We start from the raw sequence: 18,022 nt of genomic DNA, 5'->3' as shown, positions 1-18,022 counted from the left end.
GATGAGGTGTTTCCAAAAGCCACATACCTGTATGAAGATGCTTTATTCGCAACTACCGGTTTTAAGTCAGTATAGATGCTTCTTCAAGTTTATAATGGTTATATTTCCATAATGTAGATGAGCAGTTAAGCAGCCCAAGTTCTCAGGAAGTTATCCTTGTTAATAGTCAAAGCAAAATAGATGGCTGTCATAATAAAATTGAGTTCATCCTAAAGAGGCGTCTCAAAATGTACAAAGCAAGACTGTTGCATAAGCCAGGTCAGATAACACCACGTAGGATATAATACAAGATCTGTTACACAGTAACTGTATAAACCAATGAAGTTAAACTTAAAATGTGTGTAGTCTCGCCATATTGCTAACAAGCTGATGTGTTGTAAGCAGTCCATGGAAGCTGTATACTGCTAGCCTCCATGGGCTGCTTACACCGCTTTGGCGTATTTGCAATATGGCAGAAGTACGCACATTTTAAGTAAAACTTAAAATGTCGGTTTATACAATTGCTGTCTTAACAGGCTTTATAATGTAACCTATGCGGTATTATCTGGCCTGGATCATTCAACAGTCATGTATATACTGAGAAGCATCTTTTCGGTGTACTCAATTTTATTATGACAACCCACCATTGTAGTTTGACTTTTTACGTGGATAAATTCCTGAAAACTGGGGCTACTTAACTGTCCATCTACTTTATGAAAATATAACCATTATAAACCTGAAGATGCATCTATATTGATGTGAAACCGGTAGTAGTGAATAAAACACCTTCATACAGCTATGCATCTTTCGGAAACACCTAATCATTCATGAATTTTTAATTGTTGTAATTTTTATGATAATTTGAATTGTTATTGAGTATTGTTATTGTTCTTCATAATGTGGAGCTGTGGTTGCCGTCCCCAGAAAGTTATTTGTAAGATATTGTGGTAAGTACTGTAAGCAGGTGTGAGCACTGACAACACATACCAGTCAAACTCACCAGCCTTATTGGATGACCTCATATATCGAGAAAGAACAGCAGCAGCATGGCGCTTTCACAGAATAGGAGACTGACAGTATAGTACTAAATATTGGTTTGAAAAGTAGTGATGAAGACAGCGATTAGAAACCCAAGACCACCACTGTTAGGGACTGGATGACAGCTCAACTGAGACCAACACTGCAACACAGAAAACTGATATGACTGATAAACTTACATCTTACAAGTTCGACTTCAGATGTTATTCAATAATGAATTATTGTAAACTTATGTATGTGCCATTTAACTTTATTTCATGAATTGGTTTAATTTAACTTCACTCTGAAACAAAAAGCTAAATAGATACTGATTTCTAAGTCGCCACTAATATTGCGATATGGAGTGTTCATTTCCAGCTCGTCCACTGGCATGCCTACACATTTCAGTAAACAGACATCAGTAAGCTTGCATGTAAACTGCAATGAATCGTGCAACGTGTAGCATATTATAACCTGCTTGCCCATAACACTGTCAATGGCACTTTGCAAGCCTTTCCTTTAGCGACTGTTTGAATTATAGCATCAAAATATAGTTGCCTTGCCAAATTACATTCATTGGCAAGGTCTCTAAATCTATGAGACAGTGTTGATGCACAGTTATCTTAGACAATTTTCATCACAAGTCAAGGTGCTGAATGCTACAGCTTCAGCTACATTTGCTGCTGAAAGAGTGTAGAAGATAAGCATAGCAACACATAGATTCAGAAATTTTAAACTAGAGCAACTTACTCAAGGGGTCTGATAGTTTAAAAGTAATGTAGTCAAAGTATTAAGTATGAATTATTTTCTGATATTTAATTTCTTCTTCTAAATCTTTTGTAACACCAATATGATAATCACTAATAACTAACTTACATGCCTCAGCAACCTGACTGTCAGTCAATTTCGATTATTTCCATAAAAATCCATGTGTTTCATCTAAAATCTTCCTAAAGGGTCATCAAGCTGGACACTAGAATGTCAATAATGACATAAAAACATTTATCTTTAACAAATCTTCTGAATTCACATTTGTCACTTACTCCCTGGTTTCATAAAGAAACTATTTCTTCTTCACAATGTGCACCTCCGGAAATTCAGGACCTATATTAATTACACTGGCAACAACTTTAGTTTCAGGGACAAGAGTATCCCAATTCACACAATGATATTTTAAGTTAATTAATGCGGTCTCAACGTGTTTTACATCAAAATCTATGGTAGTATTTTGAGCTTTTACTAATTTGTTTCTCTAGTCAATTAATACCAACAACTTTAGGCAGGTAGTTGTCACAGTTAAACACTTGAAAGAGCTCACATAATTCAAAAAGACCTATACCACTTACTGTGAGGCATCAATCCGAACACTCCAATGGATATCAGACATGAAATATAAGAAACTTCCAACATACTGTTTCAGAGTTTCCCCATCATTGTGGACTGCAACTGAACAGGTTGTAAGAAGTTGAATCACTCCAAAAAAAAAAGTAAATGCTTTATTACAACTCTCTGCTCCAAAGCTCTGACAAGCATACAGAGAAAATTTTGCAAGAGGATTCTATGAAGAAAATGTGCACAAGCTCCTTTATATGGCCCTCTCATCTTTCTTACATTACCATAACCTTGTCTGCACAATTTACTGATAGGAACCGAGTTTTTCAGAAGTACTCATCGAATTAAATGCGGAGCAACAATTCATCTTTTCTGATTACAATCTAGGAATTCCAAAAGCACACAATTTATTTCATACTAGCAAATTTCCTTACTGAAGTAAATATAATGCACGATGAATGTTTTCTGCCCAGTATGATTTGAATCAGAAGTTGTATCAACAATAATTGAATAATATTCTCCTTCCTCTCTTGTTCCAACATGGCATTTGTGACATGATGGGTACAACTAGAAATAAATTCATTCCCAGGATCATTCGACAGATAATGCACTTGCAAACACTTTCCAACTTCTTGTGCATCTTGACTTTGTTAATGCGTTTTGCAAGAATTGCATCATAGTGACCAAAGAGCTCTAATGTTTTGAGAAAATTTCCATTATTGGACCTCCACTTTTGTGAGATGAATTTCTGAAGGCAAGCCTCTTTAACCAAGAAATAACATCTCATCAAGTAAGATGAAAGCTCCCATGTAAGTTGGGTATTCTACAGAAAAAGAACAGTACCTCTTTACTTCTGATCATCAGCATGGCCAATGTACCACTTTTATGTCATTTAATTTCCTTGCTTTTACTGTACTTCCAGAGCAGTTATATACAAATACACAATCTTTTATTTTTGTTTACTCTTGAATGCAAAATATTTTCAGTCTATTTTGAGTAAAATCACCCCATAAATGGAATCAGTAAGGCATTATTTTTGAATGTTGTTGGCAATCCTATCAAATTTTAACAATGTTTCACAGCTGTTACCATGTACATTTGTGGGGGAAACGTTTTGGTAGGATTCCAACAATATTTTATAGAAGTGCATTTTCAATTTCATTGCAAGGTGGTTTAAGCAGATGATGTCTAAAGTATATATCATGCACTTAAGATTCAACATGAAATAGAACTGCATATAATTGGCCTATAAGAATCACAAATGTCAATAGCTGAAGTGGAGAGCAAGGGCTAGATTGCTAGGCTGCTGTTGAGGTAATGTTCTTTTATTTTTTATAATATACAGAATTTATCTTACAATAGTAGTCTGATATTTGTCAACTGAGCACCCTTAGGAATCCGATCCCTTGAGACAGTTGAGCCCCCATGAGGCTAGGATCCTGGGGATTTTACCCTCCCCCTTCTGTCTCATTGGGCCTGCTGCCAGGAGGCGCAGAAAGGCCTTCCGCGAGTGTGCAGTGGGCAAGGACTATGCTGCTGGATGCTCCTGTGGTTAAAAGCTGAATTAAATCTCAGCAGTGCACTGTGTCGTTTCATGATTTGCAAGTTATTGTTTCTTATGTTTTAATTTAATGGTTGCCAGTGCTGGACTTCAGGCAGCGCTTAATTGAGAACTTGCACCACTGTTGGTAAGATCTGCCATATGGATAAGTATGACCTCCTTAAGAACACAATCCCAGAAAGATGATGCTGAGGATAAAACTTCAGTATTATCATACAACATGCAATGTCCCATGTCCAGGAAATGCTCCACCACCACTGATTTATCAGGTTTCCCCAGGCGTGTTTGACGATGGTGTTCAACATAACATTCTTGCAGCAAAGTTTGACACAAAACTTCATGGCAGATTAAAACTGTGTGCCAGACCAAGACTCGAACTCGAGACCTTTGCCTTTGATGAGTTCGAGTCTCGGTCCAGCACACAGTTTTAATCTGCCAGGAAGTTTCATATCAGCGCACACTCCACTGCAGAGTGAAAATATCATTCTGGAAAAAACTTGACACATTTGCCCACCATAAGATTTCCTACAATGGCATGAGATCTTATATACATCACGTTTCCTAAGGTTCAGATTGCCTTTGACTGTACACAAGAAATTCCTAAAATTTTCTGGTGGCCAAAACACACACTTGATGTCATTTCCCTTGAGGATTTTTCTATTCTTGAAGACACGCCACCAAATACGGCACAAACACCATTGCAATGGTTGCCTCCACATCTTTATTAACATCCCTGCTCTGAATTTGCTTAGAACAGAATGCATGGCTATTCTGTCAATCAGAATAGCCGTTCTGTTTGAACAATGTTCTTAGGTGTTGCAGCTTATCAGGCAGACTGTTGTCGGTATCTGAAACCATATGTGGTTTATGTATTAAGAGTGTAAGTCGCTACAATGAGTAGGATGATGACAGCTTGTGGCCTGCAAATATAATTCTGCACGAGTTGGTTTGTGGACACTGTGTCCCAGTGTAACATTGGCTTTTCTTCTAACCATGATGTCCCAGAATGGTAAGATGCCATCTTTCACCACTTCAATGGTGAACTGTATATTTAGATGGCACGAGTTCAGATGCTCGAAAAACATAGGTAATTTCTATTCTGTGGGGCCACACCACATATGTATTGTCTACATACCGCCAGAAGCAGGAAGGTTGGAAACTTGCCAACTGCAGTGCTTTTTTCTCAGAATCTTCCATAAAATAGTTGGCCACCATGGAAGACAGAGGACTTCCCATGGCGACACCTTCCACTTGTTCAAAATATTGATTATCATCAGTCGCATCTTGTAGCAGTGACATCAACCACCACCTGTAGATCTCCGTTATATCAATGAAATATTGTGGGATTTTCAGAATACGATCCAGCAACAAACCTGGGAAGTGTATTTGCAACAGATCTGTTGGGAAAGCCTGAAAGGTCACATCTGGTACCTCTATGGGGAGGTGGTGGCCAATGATGTACACGAGTTTGATAAATTACATAAGAGAGGTAAACTGCTGTGCACTTTGGCCTTTTTATTGATATGCTGTGACAAGCAAACTGTCCCAATGTTTGCCAAGTTTAACCCTATGATGCATGAATTATTAACAAGTGAGAAAAATTTTTTGAAATGGGGTTTATATAGTGAAGATTGGTTGGTTGGTTTGGGGAAGGAGACCAGACAGCGTGGTCATCGGTCTCATCGGATTATGGAAGGATTGGGAAGGAAGTCGGCCGTGCCCTTTCAGAGGAACTATCCCGGCATTTGCCTGGAGTGATTTAGGGAAATCATGGAAAACCTAAATCAGGATGGCCGGACGCGGGATTGAACCGTCGTCCTCCCGAATGCGAGTCCAGTGTCTAACCACTGCGCCACCCCGCTCGGTATAGTGAAGAACAATGCCTATTATTACAAAATACAAAGTTTAATCAAATTTTCTATTTACAAAAAGAAAAATACGGATGTCCACTGGAGTGGACACTATGCACTTAAGAACTCCTGGGTCTGTGTCTGTTAATTATTTCTTTTTGTATGGAAACTCTCAAAACAATTTGGACATGTAGGTTCCTTACATTTAGTGCAAACATACTTAGTTTTCCTTCTGCACAATTGACTATGACATCTGATTGCATTTTTTATGTCCAAAAGTTTCGGCCAATGACCCCCTTGATGAAATCTCACCTCATCTGCTGCTTTACGTTTGGTCTCTTTTTCTGGGCTCTTGGAGTACAAACAGGTCTTCCTCTCCTTACTGCTGACTGTTCATATTTTCCCAGGTTTATGACTGACAGTGCCACTGACGTCTTGAAATCAAGGAGACGGATGGCGTTACTTGCCTGCCTATATAACAACCAAGAGTTCACAATGGCCATATCAATAAAACGAAAAAAGATACGCAGGTACCACAACCTGTTTTGCTGACGATGTGGATATAATGCTAGATACTGGTCCATGATGTCTACACCTCCCATATGATGATTGTAACAAGTGAAGTTGAATGGTTGAGGTACACTGATGGTCTTGGTCTCCTTTTTGCTCCAGTGCTGAACTTGTGATATGGGCTGTGCACCAGCACAGGTAGAAGCAATATGCACACACCTATTGTCAAACCATTTTGTAATGGTTATGCCCTCTTTACACACAACAGATGCACAGTCCCCTCGTGCACCCTTTCTCATGTCTGTCTGAAGGAAGCACCAACTGAGCACCTCAAAGCCGGTTTGCTCGGCATGTCCCAGTGCTCAAATGCAATTTTTTTTTAGCTCCTGGAGTAGTGGGACACTTGTAAAAATAAGTTGTCAAAAAATAATTTGTGGTTCTTGTACTTGGTATCATCACAAAGTCGTAGAATCAGCACAAGCTCCAAACTCACTGGCTGCCTCCCACCAGACCCATCTTGGTATATTTCAAAACGGTACACATAACCAGAAAAACCAGCTTTCACCCAGAATTTCAGTCTCCATTTCTTTGGCTTGTTAGCAACACACTGTTTGATATTGCTCCTCTCCTTGAAAGGTATGATCTTCTCGTCAATACACGGATGCTCCTCAGCTTCTGCGGCAAGAAGAAAGTTTTTTTGCAGACACTCCACAAATGGACAGATTTTGTACAGACGATCTGTGTTGCTTTGATCGACTGCACTATTATCCACAAAATGAAGAAAATACAGTATGTTATCATACCGATTGACTGGTAAAGAGTTGGTTACTAAATCCATCCTTAGACCTTCCTCTGATGACCAGTATGATCGGGTACGAGGGTACTTGATATATGTCATCACTATGTTCACACCTAGTAATGTTTTCAGTTCAGGAACTGTCAGTCCAAGATTCAATTTGCCATTCTGAAGATCATACAGATTAGTTTGAAACACAACATGTTCCAACATTTCATTGGGAATTATTTCTGTGAAGAAATCAATAGGACTGTCTCCAGTGATATTTATTTTTTCCACACCTGTAAATTTTGGTACTGGTACAGAATTACTGTCGATCTGCTGCTACTTGTAGTTTGACAGCTGTGTTCTTTTCACTGGCTGGGAACTTGTAGCATCACATGGAGTTTCACTCTCACTATCATCAGAATCAGAACCACTGTCGTGAGAGCTGGAACTTGTTTCCACAATTAAGTTTCTCGATGACTGTGGTTCCCTGAATTCATTGTCAGTTTCGTCTCCTAGTGTGCAATCTGAATCAGATGGCAAATCTTCAATTACTTCCTGAAATTCAGAATTTTGGGACTAATTTACGATTTCTTGTGTCATAATTTATAAGATCTATGCTTAACTCAGAAACTATACTAAAAACTGTAAAATAAGAAACAAACTAAATGTTTCAGAGTGGTGAGTTACTATGTCATATTGTAAGACAGCTCATGACCAATGCCTTTATTGCACGATGTTCCCTGCAGTGGACACATACTTTCTGCTTCATAGTAATATGTTTCGGCGATCTTTGATTATTTACAGATGGAGCAGTATCTATCTAGATTAATTACAAATTTTCTTACCATGTATCTTGAATGCCCATAGAAGTCTTTCGCTGAAATACTACATGCTGGTCCACAACCACGCTTCCTAGACGCCATCTTGATCACTTGTGATGCTTGGACGCAATCAGACGCTCTAATAGTTCTGCTACCGCCCTACTGATGGCAGCACCAGGTGGAGAGTGTCCACTACAGTTGAATGCATGCATTGACGACTTAAAAACACGGTCACAGTGTACGTAAAAGTGGCCAATAACAGCCATCCACTACAGTGGACACCATGCACCACAGGGTATTATATCTACATCTACATCCATACTCCACAAGCCACCTGATGGTGTGTGGTGGAGGGTACCTTGAGTACCTCTATCGGTTCTCCCTTCTATTACAGTCTCGTATTGTTCGTGGAAAGAAGGATTTTCGATATTCTTCTGTGTGGGTTCTAATCTCTCTGATTTTATCCTCATGGTCTCTTCGCGAGATATACGTAGGAGGGAGGAATATACTGTTTGACTCTTCGGTGAAGGTATGTTCTCAAAACTTCAACAAAAGCCCGTACCGAGCTACTGAGCGTCTCTCCTGCAGGGTCTTCCACTGGAGTTTATCTATCATCTCCGTAACGCTTTCGCGATTACTAAATGATCCTGTAACGAAGTGCGCCGCTCTCCGTTGGATCTTATCTATCTCTTCTATCAACCCTATCTGGTAAGGATCCCACACTGCTGAGCAGTATTCAAGCAGTGGGCGAACAAGCGTACTGTAACCTACTTCCTTTGTTTTCGGATTGCATTTCCTTAGGATTCTTCCAATGAATCTCAGTCTGGCATCTGCTTTACCGATGATCAACTTTATATGATCATTCCATTTTAAATCACTCCTAATGCGTACTCCCAGATAATTTATGGTATTAACTGCTTCCAGTTGCTGACCTGCTATATTGTAGCTAAATGATAAGGGATCTATCTTCCTATGTATTCGCAGCACATTACACTTGTCTACATTGAGATTCAATTGCCATTCCCTGCACCATGCGTCAATTTGCTGCAGATCCTCCTGCATTTCAGTACAATTTTCCATTGTTACAACCTCTCGATATACCACAGCAACATCCGCAAAAAGCCTCAGTGAACTTCCAATGTCATCCACAAAGTCATTTATGTATATTGTGAATAGAAACGGTCCTACGACACTCCCCTGCGGCACACCTGATCACTCTTACTTCGGAAGACTTCTCTCCATTGAGAATGACATGCTGCATTCTGTTATCTAGGAACTCTTCAATCCAATCACACAATTGGTCTGATAGTCCATATGTTCTTACTTTGTTCATTAAACGACTGTGGGGAACTGTATCGAATGCCTTGCGAAAGTCAAGAAACACGGCATCTACCTGTGAACCCGTGTCTATGGCCCTCTGAGTCTCGTGGATGAATAGCGTGAGCTGGATTTCACACAACCGCCTTTTTCAAAACGCATGCTGATTCCTACAGAGTAGATTTCTAGTCTCCAGAAAAGTCATTATACTCTAACATAATACGTGTTGCAAAATTCTACAACTGATCGACATTAGAGATATAGGTCTATAGTTCTGCACATATGTTCGACGCCCCTTCTTGAAAACAGGGATTACCTGTGCCCTTTTCCAACCTTTTGGAAAGCTACGCTCTTCTAGAGATCTACGGTACACCGCTGCAAGAAGGGGGGCAAGTTCCTTCGCGTACTCTGTGTAAAATCGAACTGGTATCCCATCAGGTCCAGCGGCCTTTCCTCTTTTAAGCGATTTTAATTGTTTCTCTATCCCTCTGTGTCTATTTCGATATCTACCATTTTGTCATCTGTGCGACAATCTAGAGAAGGAACTACAGTGCAGTCTTCCTCTGTGAAACAGCTTTGGAAAAAGACATTTAGTATTTCGACCTTTAGTCTGTCATCCTCTGTTTCAGTACCATTTTGGTCTCTGCTAGAATTAAATGATGAGAGGTGTTACTCAATGGCCATGATTATTGCAAGCTATGGGAGGATCCGAGATGCAAGATCCAGAGAAAACATTAGACTGTCTCAAGAAGAGTTCTATTCTGACTGAAGTAATTAAGGGCCTGTGCCAACAGGCTGCAGTTCCCCCAAAGCTGCACAGCCTACTGAAGATATGTGATGGTGGGTCCCCTCTTTGCCCAATAGTGAGCAACACTGGAGCTCACTCCTACCTATTTCCTCGCTAAATATCTTACTTCACTGTTGGGATCTCTTGTAGGCAAATGCAACCGTCACATCCAGAATTCAGAGGATTTCATAGGATGCCTGAAGACATTTAAGCTACAACCATTGGATATTTTGGTTAGTTTTAACATTGTATCTTTATTTATCAGGCCTAGTTAGAGCTTGGCAGCATCAAGTCTGAGAAAGACATTGTGGCATTTGTTTAAACATATACTTACCTCAACTTATTTTCTTATACAACAACCAATATTTTGAACAAGTGGACGGCGTCATCATGGGAAGTCCTCTGTCTCCCATGATGGCCAACTAAGAAAAAAGAACTGCAGTTGGTGAATTTCCAACCTTTCTGCTTCTAGCAGTATGCAGAAGATACATTTCTCGTGTGGCCCCACAGGACAGACACATTACCTGTGTTTCTCCAACATCTGAACTCGCACCATCCAAATATACAGTTCACCACGAACGTAGAGAAGGACGGCATCTTACCACTCCTAGACATCATGGTTATAAGAAAAGGCAACGGCATATTGGGAAACAGTGTCTACTGCAAACCAACTCGCACAGAGTTATATTTGCAGGCCACACGCTGCCATCATCTTGCAGACGTGGTAGTGTCTTACACTCTTTAGTACAAAGAGCACATGTGGTTTCAGGTACCGACAGTCTGCCCGATGAGCTGCAACACCTAAGAGTGGTGTTCCAACAGAACAGCTATTCTGATAGACAGATTCGCCATGCGTTCCACTCCAAGCAAGTTTAGAGCAGGGAAGTAAATTAAGATGCAGAGGCAACTCTTGCAATGGCATTTTTGCTGTATTTTGGTGGTACATCTTCAAGAATAGAAAGAATCCTCAAGAGACATGACATCAAGTGTGTTGTTTGGCCACCAGCAGAACTGAGGAATTTGTTGTGTTCGGTCAATGATGACCTTAGCCTTAGGAAATGTGGCATGTATAAGATCCCATGCCATTGTGGGAAATGTTATATTGGGCAGACAAGCCCAACCATGCAAGAATGTTGTGTTGAACACCACTGTCATACACATCTGGGGCAACCTGATAAATCAGCGGTAGCACAGCGTGGCCTGGACTTGGTGCATTGCATGTTTATGAAAAGACTGAAGTTTTATCCTCAGTGTCATCTTTCTAGGATTGTGTACTTGAAGAGGCCTTACAAACCCATATGGCAGACCATCTTATCAATAGAGTTGCAGAGTTTCAATTAAGCACTGCCTGGAATCCAGAAGTGGTTGCCATTAAATTTAAACAGAAGAAACAAGAGTTTCTAATTCATGAAATGACACAGTGCACTTCTGAGATTTAATTCAGCTTTTAATCATAGGAGCACCCGGCACCATGGTCTTTGCCCACAGTGAACACGCGAAAGGTTTTGCTGCGGCTCCCAGCAGGGGGCACTATGAGCACTTCTTTCCTCCACCTGCAAGAATCTTCATGCGCATGCATATTGCCTGCTCCCAACTTGCAACTTGATAAATTTCTATGCCGTTGGGTGATATTATAATCAGTCATGTCTTGTAGCAATGACAACAGCACCTACCACAACCTGAAGATGTCAAACAGCTATATCAACCAAATAGTGTGCAATTTACACAATATGATCCAGCAGTAAATCCAAGAAGTGTGTTTGCAAGTAATAATGTTTTTTGTAATGTTCTGTAATGATGCTAATTTTGCTTATTTTAGAACGAAGAAACCCGATGATGTTGGTGATGTTTCGTTGAAACTAGTTTGGGGAAGAGATTAAACAAAAGTGTTTTGCATCAAGGTGAATCCACAATCCCACATTGTTTTATGCAGTCACAGACCAAAAGAATAGTTTTCAAGATACAGTGACTGTCTACGTTCATGACCATAAGGAGATGATTAATATGCACTAGAATCCTATTTATCACTTCAGGAACTGGATACAAGAACAGTTGGATCTTGCAGAGGAACACGTATTCTACCTTCAGTATCTCATAACTCTTACATCACATGCAACAGCTTTTTTGGGGAACAGAGAACACTGTCCTTCATGGGCACTGTGGAAATGATTTAAGAATTAACTTTGTATGCAACTCTAATGCTTATTTCCAATTTCCACATATTTTTGATGGACACTTACATTTTTTTCCATTGCTACTGGAAAATGTACTTTAAGAATAAGGTGCACTCTTCCCTAAGATTCTTGTTGATAAAGATTCTTATTCATCAAACTCTTAGAGATGTTGTTTTGAAGAATTCCTTGCCAGTTTTGTTGCATCATTTCCTTGAGAAAATAAGGAATACACTCATCTGGTTGCTGACTCTTAGTACACTACCATTTCTGATGCCCAGGCTCTCCATAATGTGTACGAATTGCTTGATCTTCTCTGAGAAATTTTGTGATTTGCCCTAGATCGCAACAATTATTTCATCTTAATACTACATCACAAGCCGTAAACAGGGTGTTTCAGGAAGAATAGTAAATATTTTAGAAGGCTGGAATCCCACCTATTATATTTACTGATTTGGTCAAATCCTTTCAGCCATTTCATTGGATCATGATCATCATCTCTGAGATCACTGACGGATGCTTGATGTGCAGCTGACTTACTGCTATTTTGGATTCCACTGTTATTCTGGATATACAAACCTAGCGAACAATGTACTACTTGTATTCCAGTTTCTGCCCATGAAGGCAATGACTTTTACAATGCCTAATTGGAACCATAGTGATGTAGTTGTTTAGAAGTATTCGGCATCTCCACCAACCTATGTCATGTCATAATCACAATCAAGTCTGAAACCAAAAGCTGGGTTGTCAATGAAGTACAACTATTAGTACTGAAAGCACGTTTATTACGGACACCAATGCACAGACAGAACAGACTTGCCTCCTGGAGGGAGTGTGCTGCTATTTACACAGAATATGCAACCACTACAAACATAAGAAATTCTGTGAACCTTCTAGAAATGATAAATACTAAATAACCAATATTTCCTGGTAATTGGATTTGAAATAATGACCCGCAGCATGCTAGCCAGTGACTCTAACTGCACACAACTGGCAGCAACAGTTAGTATTCCTCCTGAAATACCCTGTATAGACACAACAGTAGTACAAGCACATTTCTTTTATATCTAAAAGAAGACCTTTTACTCAAGTACCAACTTAAAATGGATGACACATGTAAGTTTTACATTTGGAACTAGCTTGAAACTGTTTAATGATTTCTCATATAATTGGCACTTTCTCCCCCCCCCCCCCCCCCCCCCCCCCCCCCATTTTCAGACAGCAACTCAGTGACTTCTTCATATTGCATTTCTACCAGATAACCACACACACCTATGGCAAGAAAGCCTTTCTCTTTCTTTTTTGGCAGTGCACATGCCATTACATCACTTCTGTCAGCTTTCTCAATGATGTTTCTCTATTTTGTGGAAAGCTAGTCTCAATTACAACACTGTTCTTTATTCTAATGCTTTCAATTTTTAGTCTGTCTTTCTTTAGTTACTTTAGCTTATTTTTTAGCTGTAGAGCAAGTAAAAAGATCATTAGATTGTGTTCGTTTTAAAGGTTCAGTCCTCATGGTCATACTTTATTTCAGTTCATGTTGACCTGCCCAAACAACTGTAACGTAACTGGAAGCTTCTTGAATAGGTTTCACTGCCTCTCCCCTCCAAGAAGCAATTTCTTTACTTCATTACATTGCTTATCCCCCCCAATAGTAACTGATGGATCTTTCTCACTGCTGCTTTCTGTAGGAGACAATTAACATAATTTACTGACACCTTCTCAATTTTGGCCAAGTCAATTTCAATGAAAGAATGAAAGTTTTCATATGAGAAATAATATTTTACATTCTTTGACCCATTCTCCATCCCCATATGTTTATCTGTTAAGCCTGGATGATAATGTAGCCAATTCTGTAGGCAACTTTACAGGTACCTAGCACTCTTTTTTTAGTCTGCAAAAGCCGAACAAGGTGGCTGCTGGACTCGCATTCAGGATGATGACGGTTCAAACCCAAGTCCAGCCATCCTGATTTGGGTTTGCTGTGATTTCCCTAAATTGCTTCAAGCAAATGCTGGGATAGTTCCTTTGCAAGGATAGGGTCAACTTCCTACCCCATCCTTCCCCAATTCAATGGAACTGATGACCTTGCTGTCTGGTCCCTTTCCTCAAATCAACCAACCAACTCTCCAAAAAATCTCACTGTGAAGGAATACCAATCAGTGAAAATGAAACAGGAGTTTATTTACAGTTTTATCAATGATTCTGTATGTTATAAATTCATGCTGCCCCTGTTCCACTGTTAGCATCATCAGTAACCATTCCATGCCATGCCATGTCAATGTGTGACATCCCCAAGTATATGAAAAATCTTTACAGGAACACACTTCACACTGTTGTCACTGGAATGTAATATCAATAGACGTTAATAGCAATCATGCATATCGTGTTTCAAACTGGATGCTCTTCACAGTATCAGCACTGTTGACTTCAAGCATAATACTGCAATAAAGTTGATGAACTTCTACTTTGTAGTTAAATTATTAAAAAAGAGCCGAAACTCTGATCTACAAACAATTTATGCTGAAGTATTTATCCATATTTACATTTTTTAAATAAAAAACCAACCAATGCTTTTGTGCGAATGACTAATTCACAGCTACATGAAAAATTATCATGTATATGTTACACACTGTCGCATTCACAATTGTGTTAGGTGAAACAGACCTGGAACCTGACAACCTATTAACAACAATCAAGATACTAGAGATCAGCAAGTGCACTGAAAGTAAGCACAACCGAACAACAAATTTTACTACCATCAATACACTTCACGTCTCCGTAAGCAACCATATAGCTGATTATTTCCAAAGCTGAATCTTTGAATGAATTGCAACAAAATGACTATGTACATTTCTTTTGTAAACAAATGCTTCAACTGCCTACCAAATCGCTCAGAGGGAACTTTCCAAGTAAATTCAATTTTAATGAGAATTCCCTATTTTCCAGACAAGTTTTCTACCCAATAGTAACCTCAAATTTTAATTTTGGACCCAACATTAGAACAACACAGAACTTTGCCGAGAGCCAGAAAATTTACTTACTCTTTTAGCGTTCCACCTATCAGTATAATAATGACCTTTCCCCATCTTTATACCTCCATACCTTCGTACACCACAGTTTTCACTATCATGTTACTGGAAATTTCATAATGGAGTTAAAAATAAGGACAGCCAGACACACATGCCGCCTCTTCCCCCCCTCCATCCCACACACACACAGGCAGGCAGATGCGTGCGCGCGCCCGCGCCCACACACACACACACACACACACACACACACACACACACACACACACACACACACACAGAGAGAGAGAGAGAGAGAGAGAGAGAGAGAGAGTACATAATCTGAAAAAAAGAGATTATTTTGATTTTTGATTAAATATACAGCCCTGATATACTAACCTTGCACTGGTAAACATTCAAAGAAGTCTACAAATTCAATTGGAAATGAATCCAAGGAACAGACATGACATACTTCACCAACAGCAAATTCTGCTCTGAAAAATAAGGGCCATATTTACCAACATAATATAATGAAACAGGAAAGAGAGCTATTCAATGGTTATTTTGTATCTCACCTCACTTCACCAGTTATCGGATATGGGTTACGTGGAAAGCAAACTACTTCAATCTGATAGATATCTCTGAATTCTCGGAAGTTCTTCTTGTTGATATGGCCAACCATAGTTGTTTCTATGTGGCCCCAAGTCTCAGGGACTGAAAACCTGAGTGCTAAACCTAGATGGAGAATGATGATAAATAAAATAATGTTTTATTATGTCCACGTGAATGATGAGACAATGAGCATGAACATGATAAACTTTGCTAGCAGGTTGTAAAAGCATTTTATTTATTAATAGAAATCAGAAATGCAGGCAAGTGATCTCAAGTTGGTCATGAATTACTCAGTTGTCTAATGTTTAGTCCAGCTTATGAGCGATGCAGGGACAGCTCTCACACAGTGTAAAGTCATTTGTAAATCGCAGCTGTATGATTGGAAGAATAAGAAAGGAAGATTAGGGTCTATGCTCACTTGACACTATGGTCATTACAGACAGAGCACATGCTCCAAATTTTTCAATAGGGTCCCAGAAAACACACACACACACACACACACACACACACACACACACACACAACTGAAACTTGCAGTTTCAGGAAACTGAAACCACACTGCGAGCAGCAGCACCAGTGCATGATGGGAGTGGCGACTGAGTGGGGTAAGGAAGAGGTTGGGGCAGGGAGGGGAAGGGATAGTACGTGGGGGGTGGTGGACAGTGAAGTGTTGCAGATTAAACAGAGGGCAGGGGAGATGTGGTGAGGGGGAATGGGGAAAGTAGCAGAAAAGCAGAGAAATAAAGAAACTGGGTGTGATGATGGAATGACAGCGCTGTAGGGCTGGAATGGGAACAGCGAAGGGACTGGATGGGTGAGGACAGTGACCAATGAAGGTTGAGGCCAGAAGGGTTACGGGAACCAGCACAATTCACAAAAGCTGGTGTTGGTGGGAAGGATCCATATGGCACAGGCTGTCAAGCAGTCATAGAAATGAAGGATATCTTGTTTGGCAGCATTTTCAGCAAGAGGGTGGTCCATCTGTTTTTTGGCCACAGTTTGTCAGTGGCCATTCACGTGGACAGACAGTTTGTTGGTTGTCATGGCTACATAGAATGCAGCACAGTGGTTGCAGATTAGCTTGTAGACCACATGACTGGTTTCTCAGGTAACCCTGCCTTTGGTGGGATAGGTGATGTTAGTGACTGGACTGGAATAGGTGGTAGTTGGAGGATGTATAGGACAGGTCTTGCATCTAGGCTTATCACATGGGTATGACCCATGAGTTAAGGGACTGGGAGCAAGGGTTGTGTAAGGATGGCTGAGTATATTGTGTAGGTTTGGTAGACAGTGGAATAACCCTGGTGGAGAACTGTGGCTGGACGGTGGGACTTCAGGAGGAAGTAGGAGACTGGAAAGAAGGGCACAGGAGATTTGATTTTGTACAAGGATTGGAGGATAATTGCCATCAGTGAAGGCTTCAGCTTTCCCATAGCTTTCAAACGGTCATAAGTTGTTTGTTGTGTAATGTTTAGCATTGCTCCCATTTGCTTCTGACTCAAAGTATCATCTTCATCCAATATTGCTTGCAATTTGGCGTCTTCAAACTTTTTTGGTGGTCTTCCACATTCTTCATTTCTTACTTCAAAATCATTATTTCTGAACCGTTGAAACCATCTTTGGCATGTTGTTTCTGATAGAGCATGATCACCATATGTCTCGACAAGCATTTGATGCTACTCTGCAGCACTTTTTTACAGATGAAAACAAAAAATTATTGCTTTCCGCAAACCATCACTTTCTCGTACAAAATTCAACATCGTTAACACGATGAAAACATATGATGATGTTTGTTTCATGACTTTATGTGTACTAAATATCTTTGACAGATGTCATACCAACCAAAAAAAAAAAAAAAAAAAATTAAGGCTCGTTCACAACAAATATTCCCTATCGACACATTTGTATCTTAATGCTCATTTCATACCGGTACACCTGGTAGCTGTACCCCAGATTTGTCTGTAGGTAATGCCTTCAAAGGAGAAGTAATGGAGGGTGAGGATGCAGTTGGTCGTGGTGATTAGGAATGAGGTTGTTTGTTCAGAACCGTCAAGCGTTGGGAAAGGTAGTGTTCGATAGCGGTAAAGCCATGGGCATTAGGAATGTTAGTGTACAGGGAGGTGGCATCAATAGTGACAAACAGAGCACCCTATGGTAAAGGGACAGGAACTGTGGAGAGTTGGTGGAGGAAATGGTTGGTATTTTTAATATAGGAAGGTTAGTTTCCGGGTAATAGGTTGAAGGTGTTGGTCTATGAGAGCTGAGATTCTCTC

The 18,022-nt window shown here is 40.0% G+C and overlaps 1 protein-coding gene across 2 annotated transcripts in view; it reads right to left on the bottom strand.

Annotated features, from left to right (window-relative positions):
- Window positions 1–18,022, bottom strand: part of LOC126094961 (AP-5 complex subunit beta-1-like) — a 147,877-nt gene that overhangs the window by 14,154 nt on the left and 115,701 nt on the right. The window contains exons 15-16 of one of the 2 annotated variants that reach the window (XR_007521900.1): window positions 15,713–15,872; window positions 15,537–15,626 (exon numbers count right to left, since the gene is read on the bottom strand). Coding sequence is in view for 1 of the 2 variants with exons in the window: in XM_049909616.1 (XP_049765573.1) it covers window positions 15,537–15,631; window positions 15,713–15,872 (255 nt within the window). In the remaining variant the exon portion in view is untranslated. Of the gene's footprint in view, window positions 1–15,536; window positions 15,632–15,712; window positions 15,873–18,022 lie in introns of both variants that reach the window. The other variant, XM_049909616.1, reaches the window with a different exon arrangement.

Source organism: Schistocerca cancellata, chromosome 8, assembly GCF_023864275.1.
Source record: "Schistocerca cancellata isolate TAMUIC-IGC-003103 chromosome 8, iqSchCanc2.1, whole genome shotgun sequence".
In the NCBI taxonomy this organism is placed as follows: Eukaryota; Metazoa; Arthropoda; class Insecta; order Orthoptera; family Acrididae; genus Schistocerca; species Schistocerca cancellata.
Note: the sequence above shows the minus strand (reverse complement) of the source record. Positions and strands in the feature narration are given on the sequence as shown.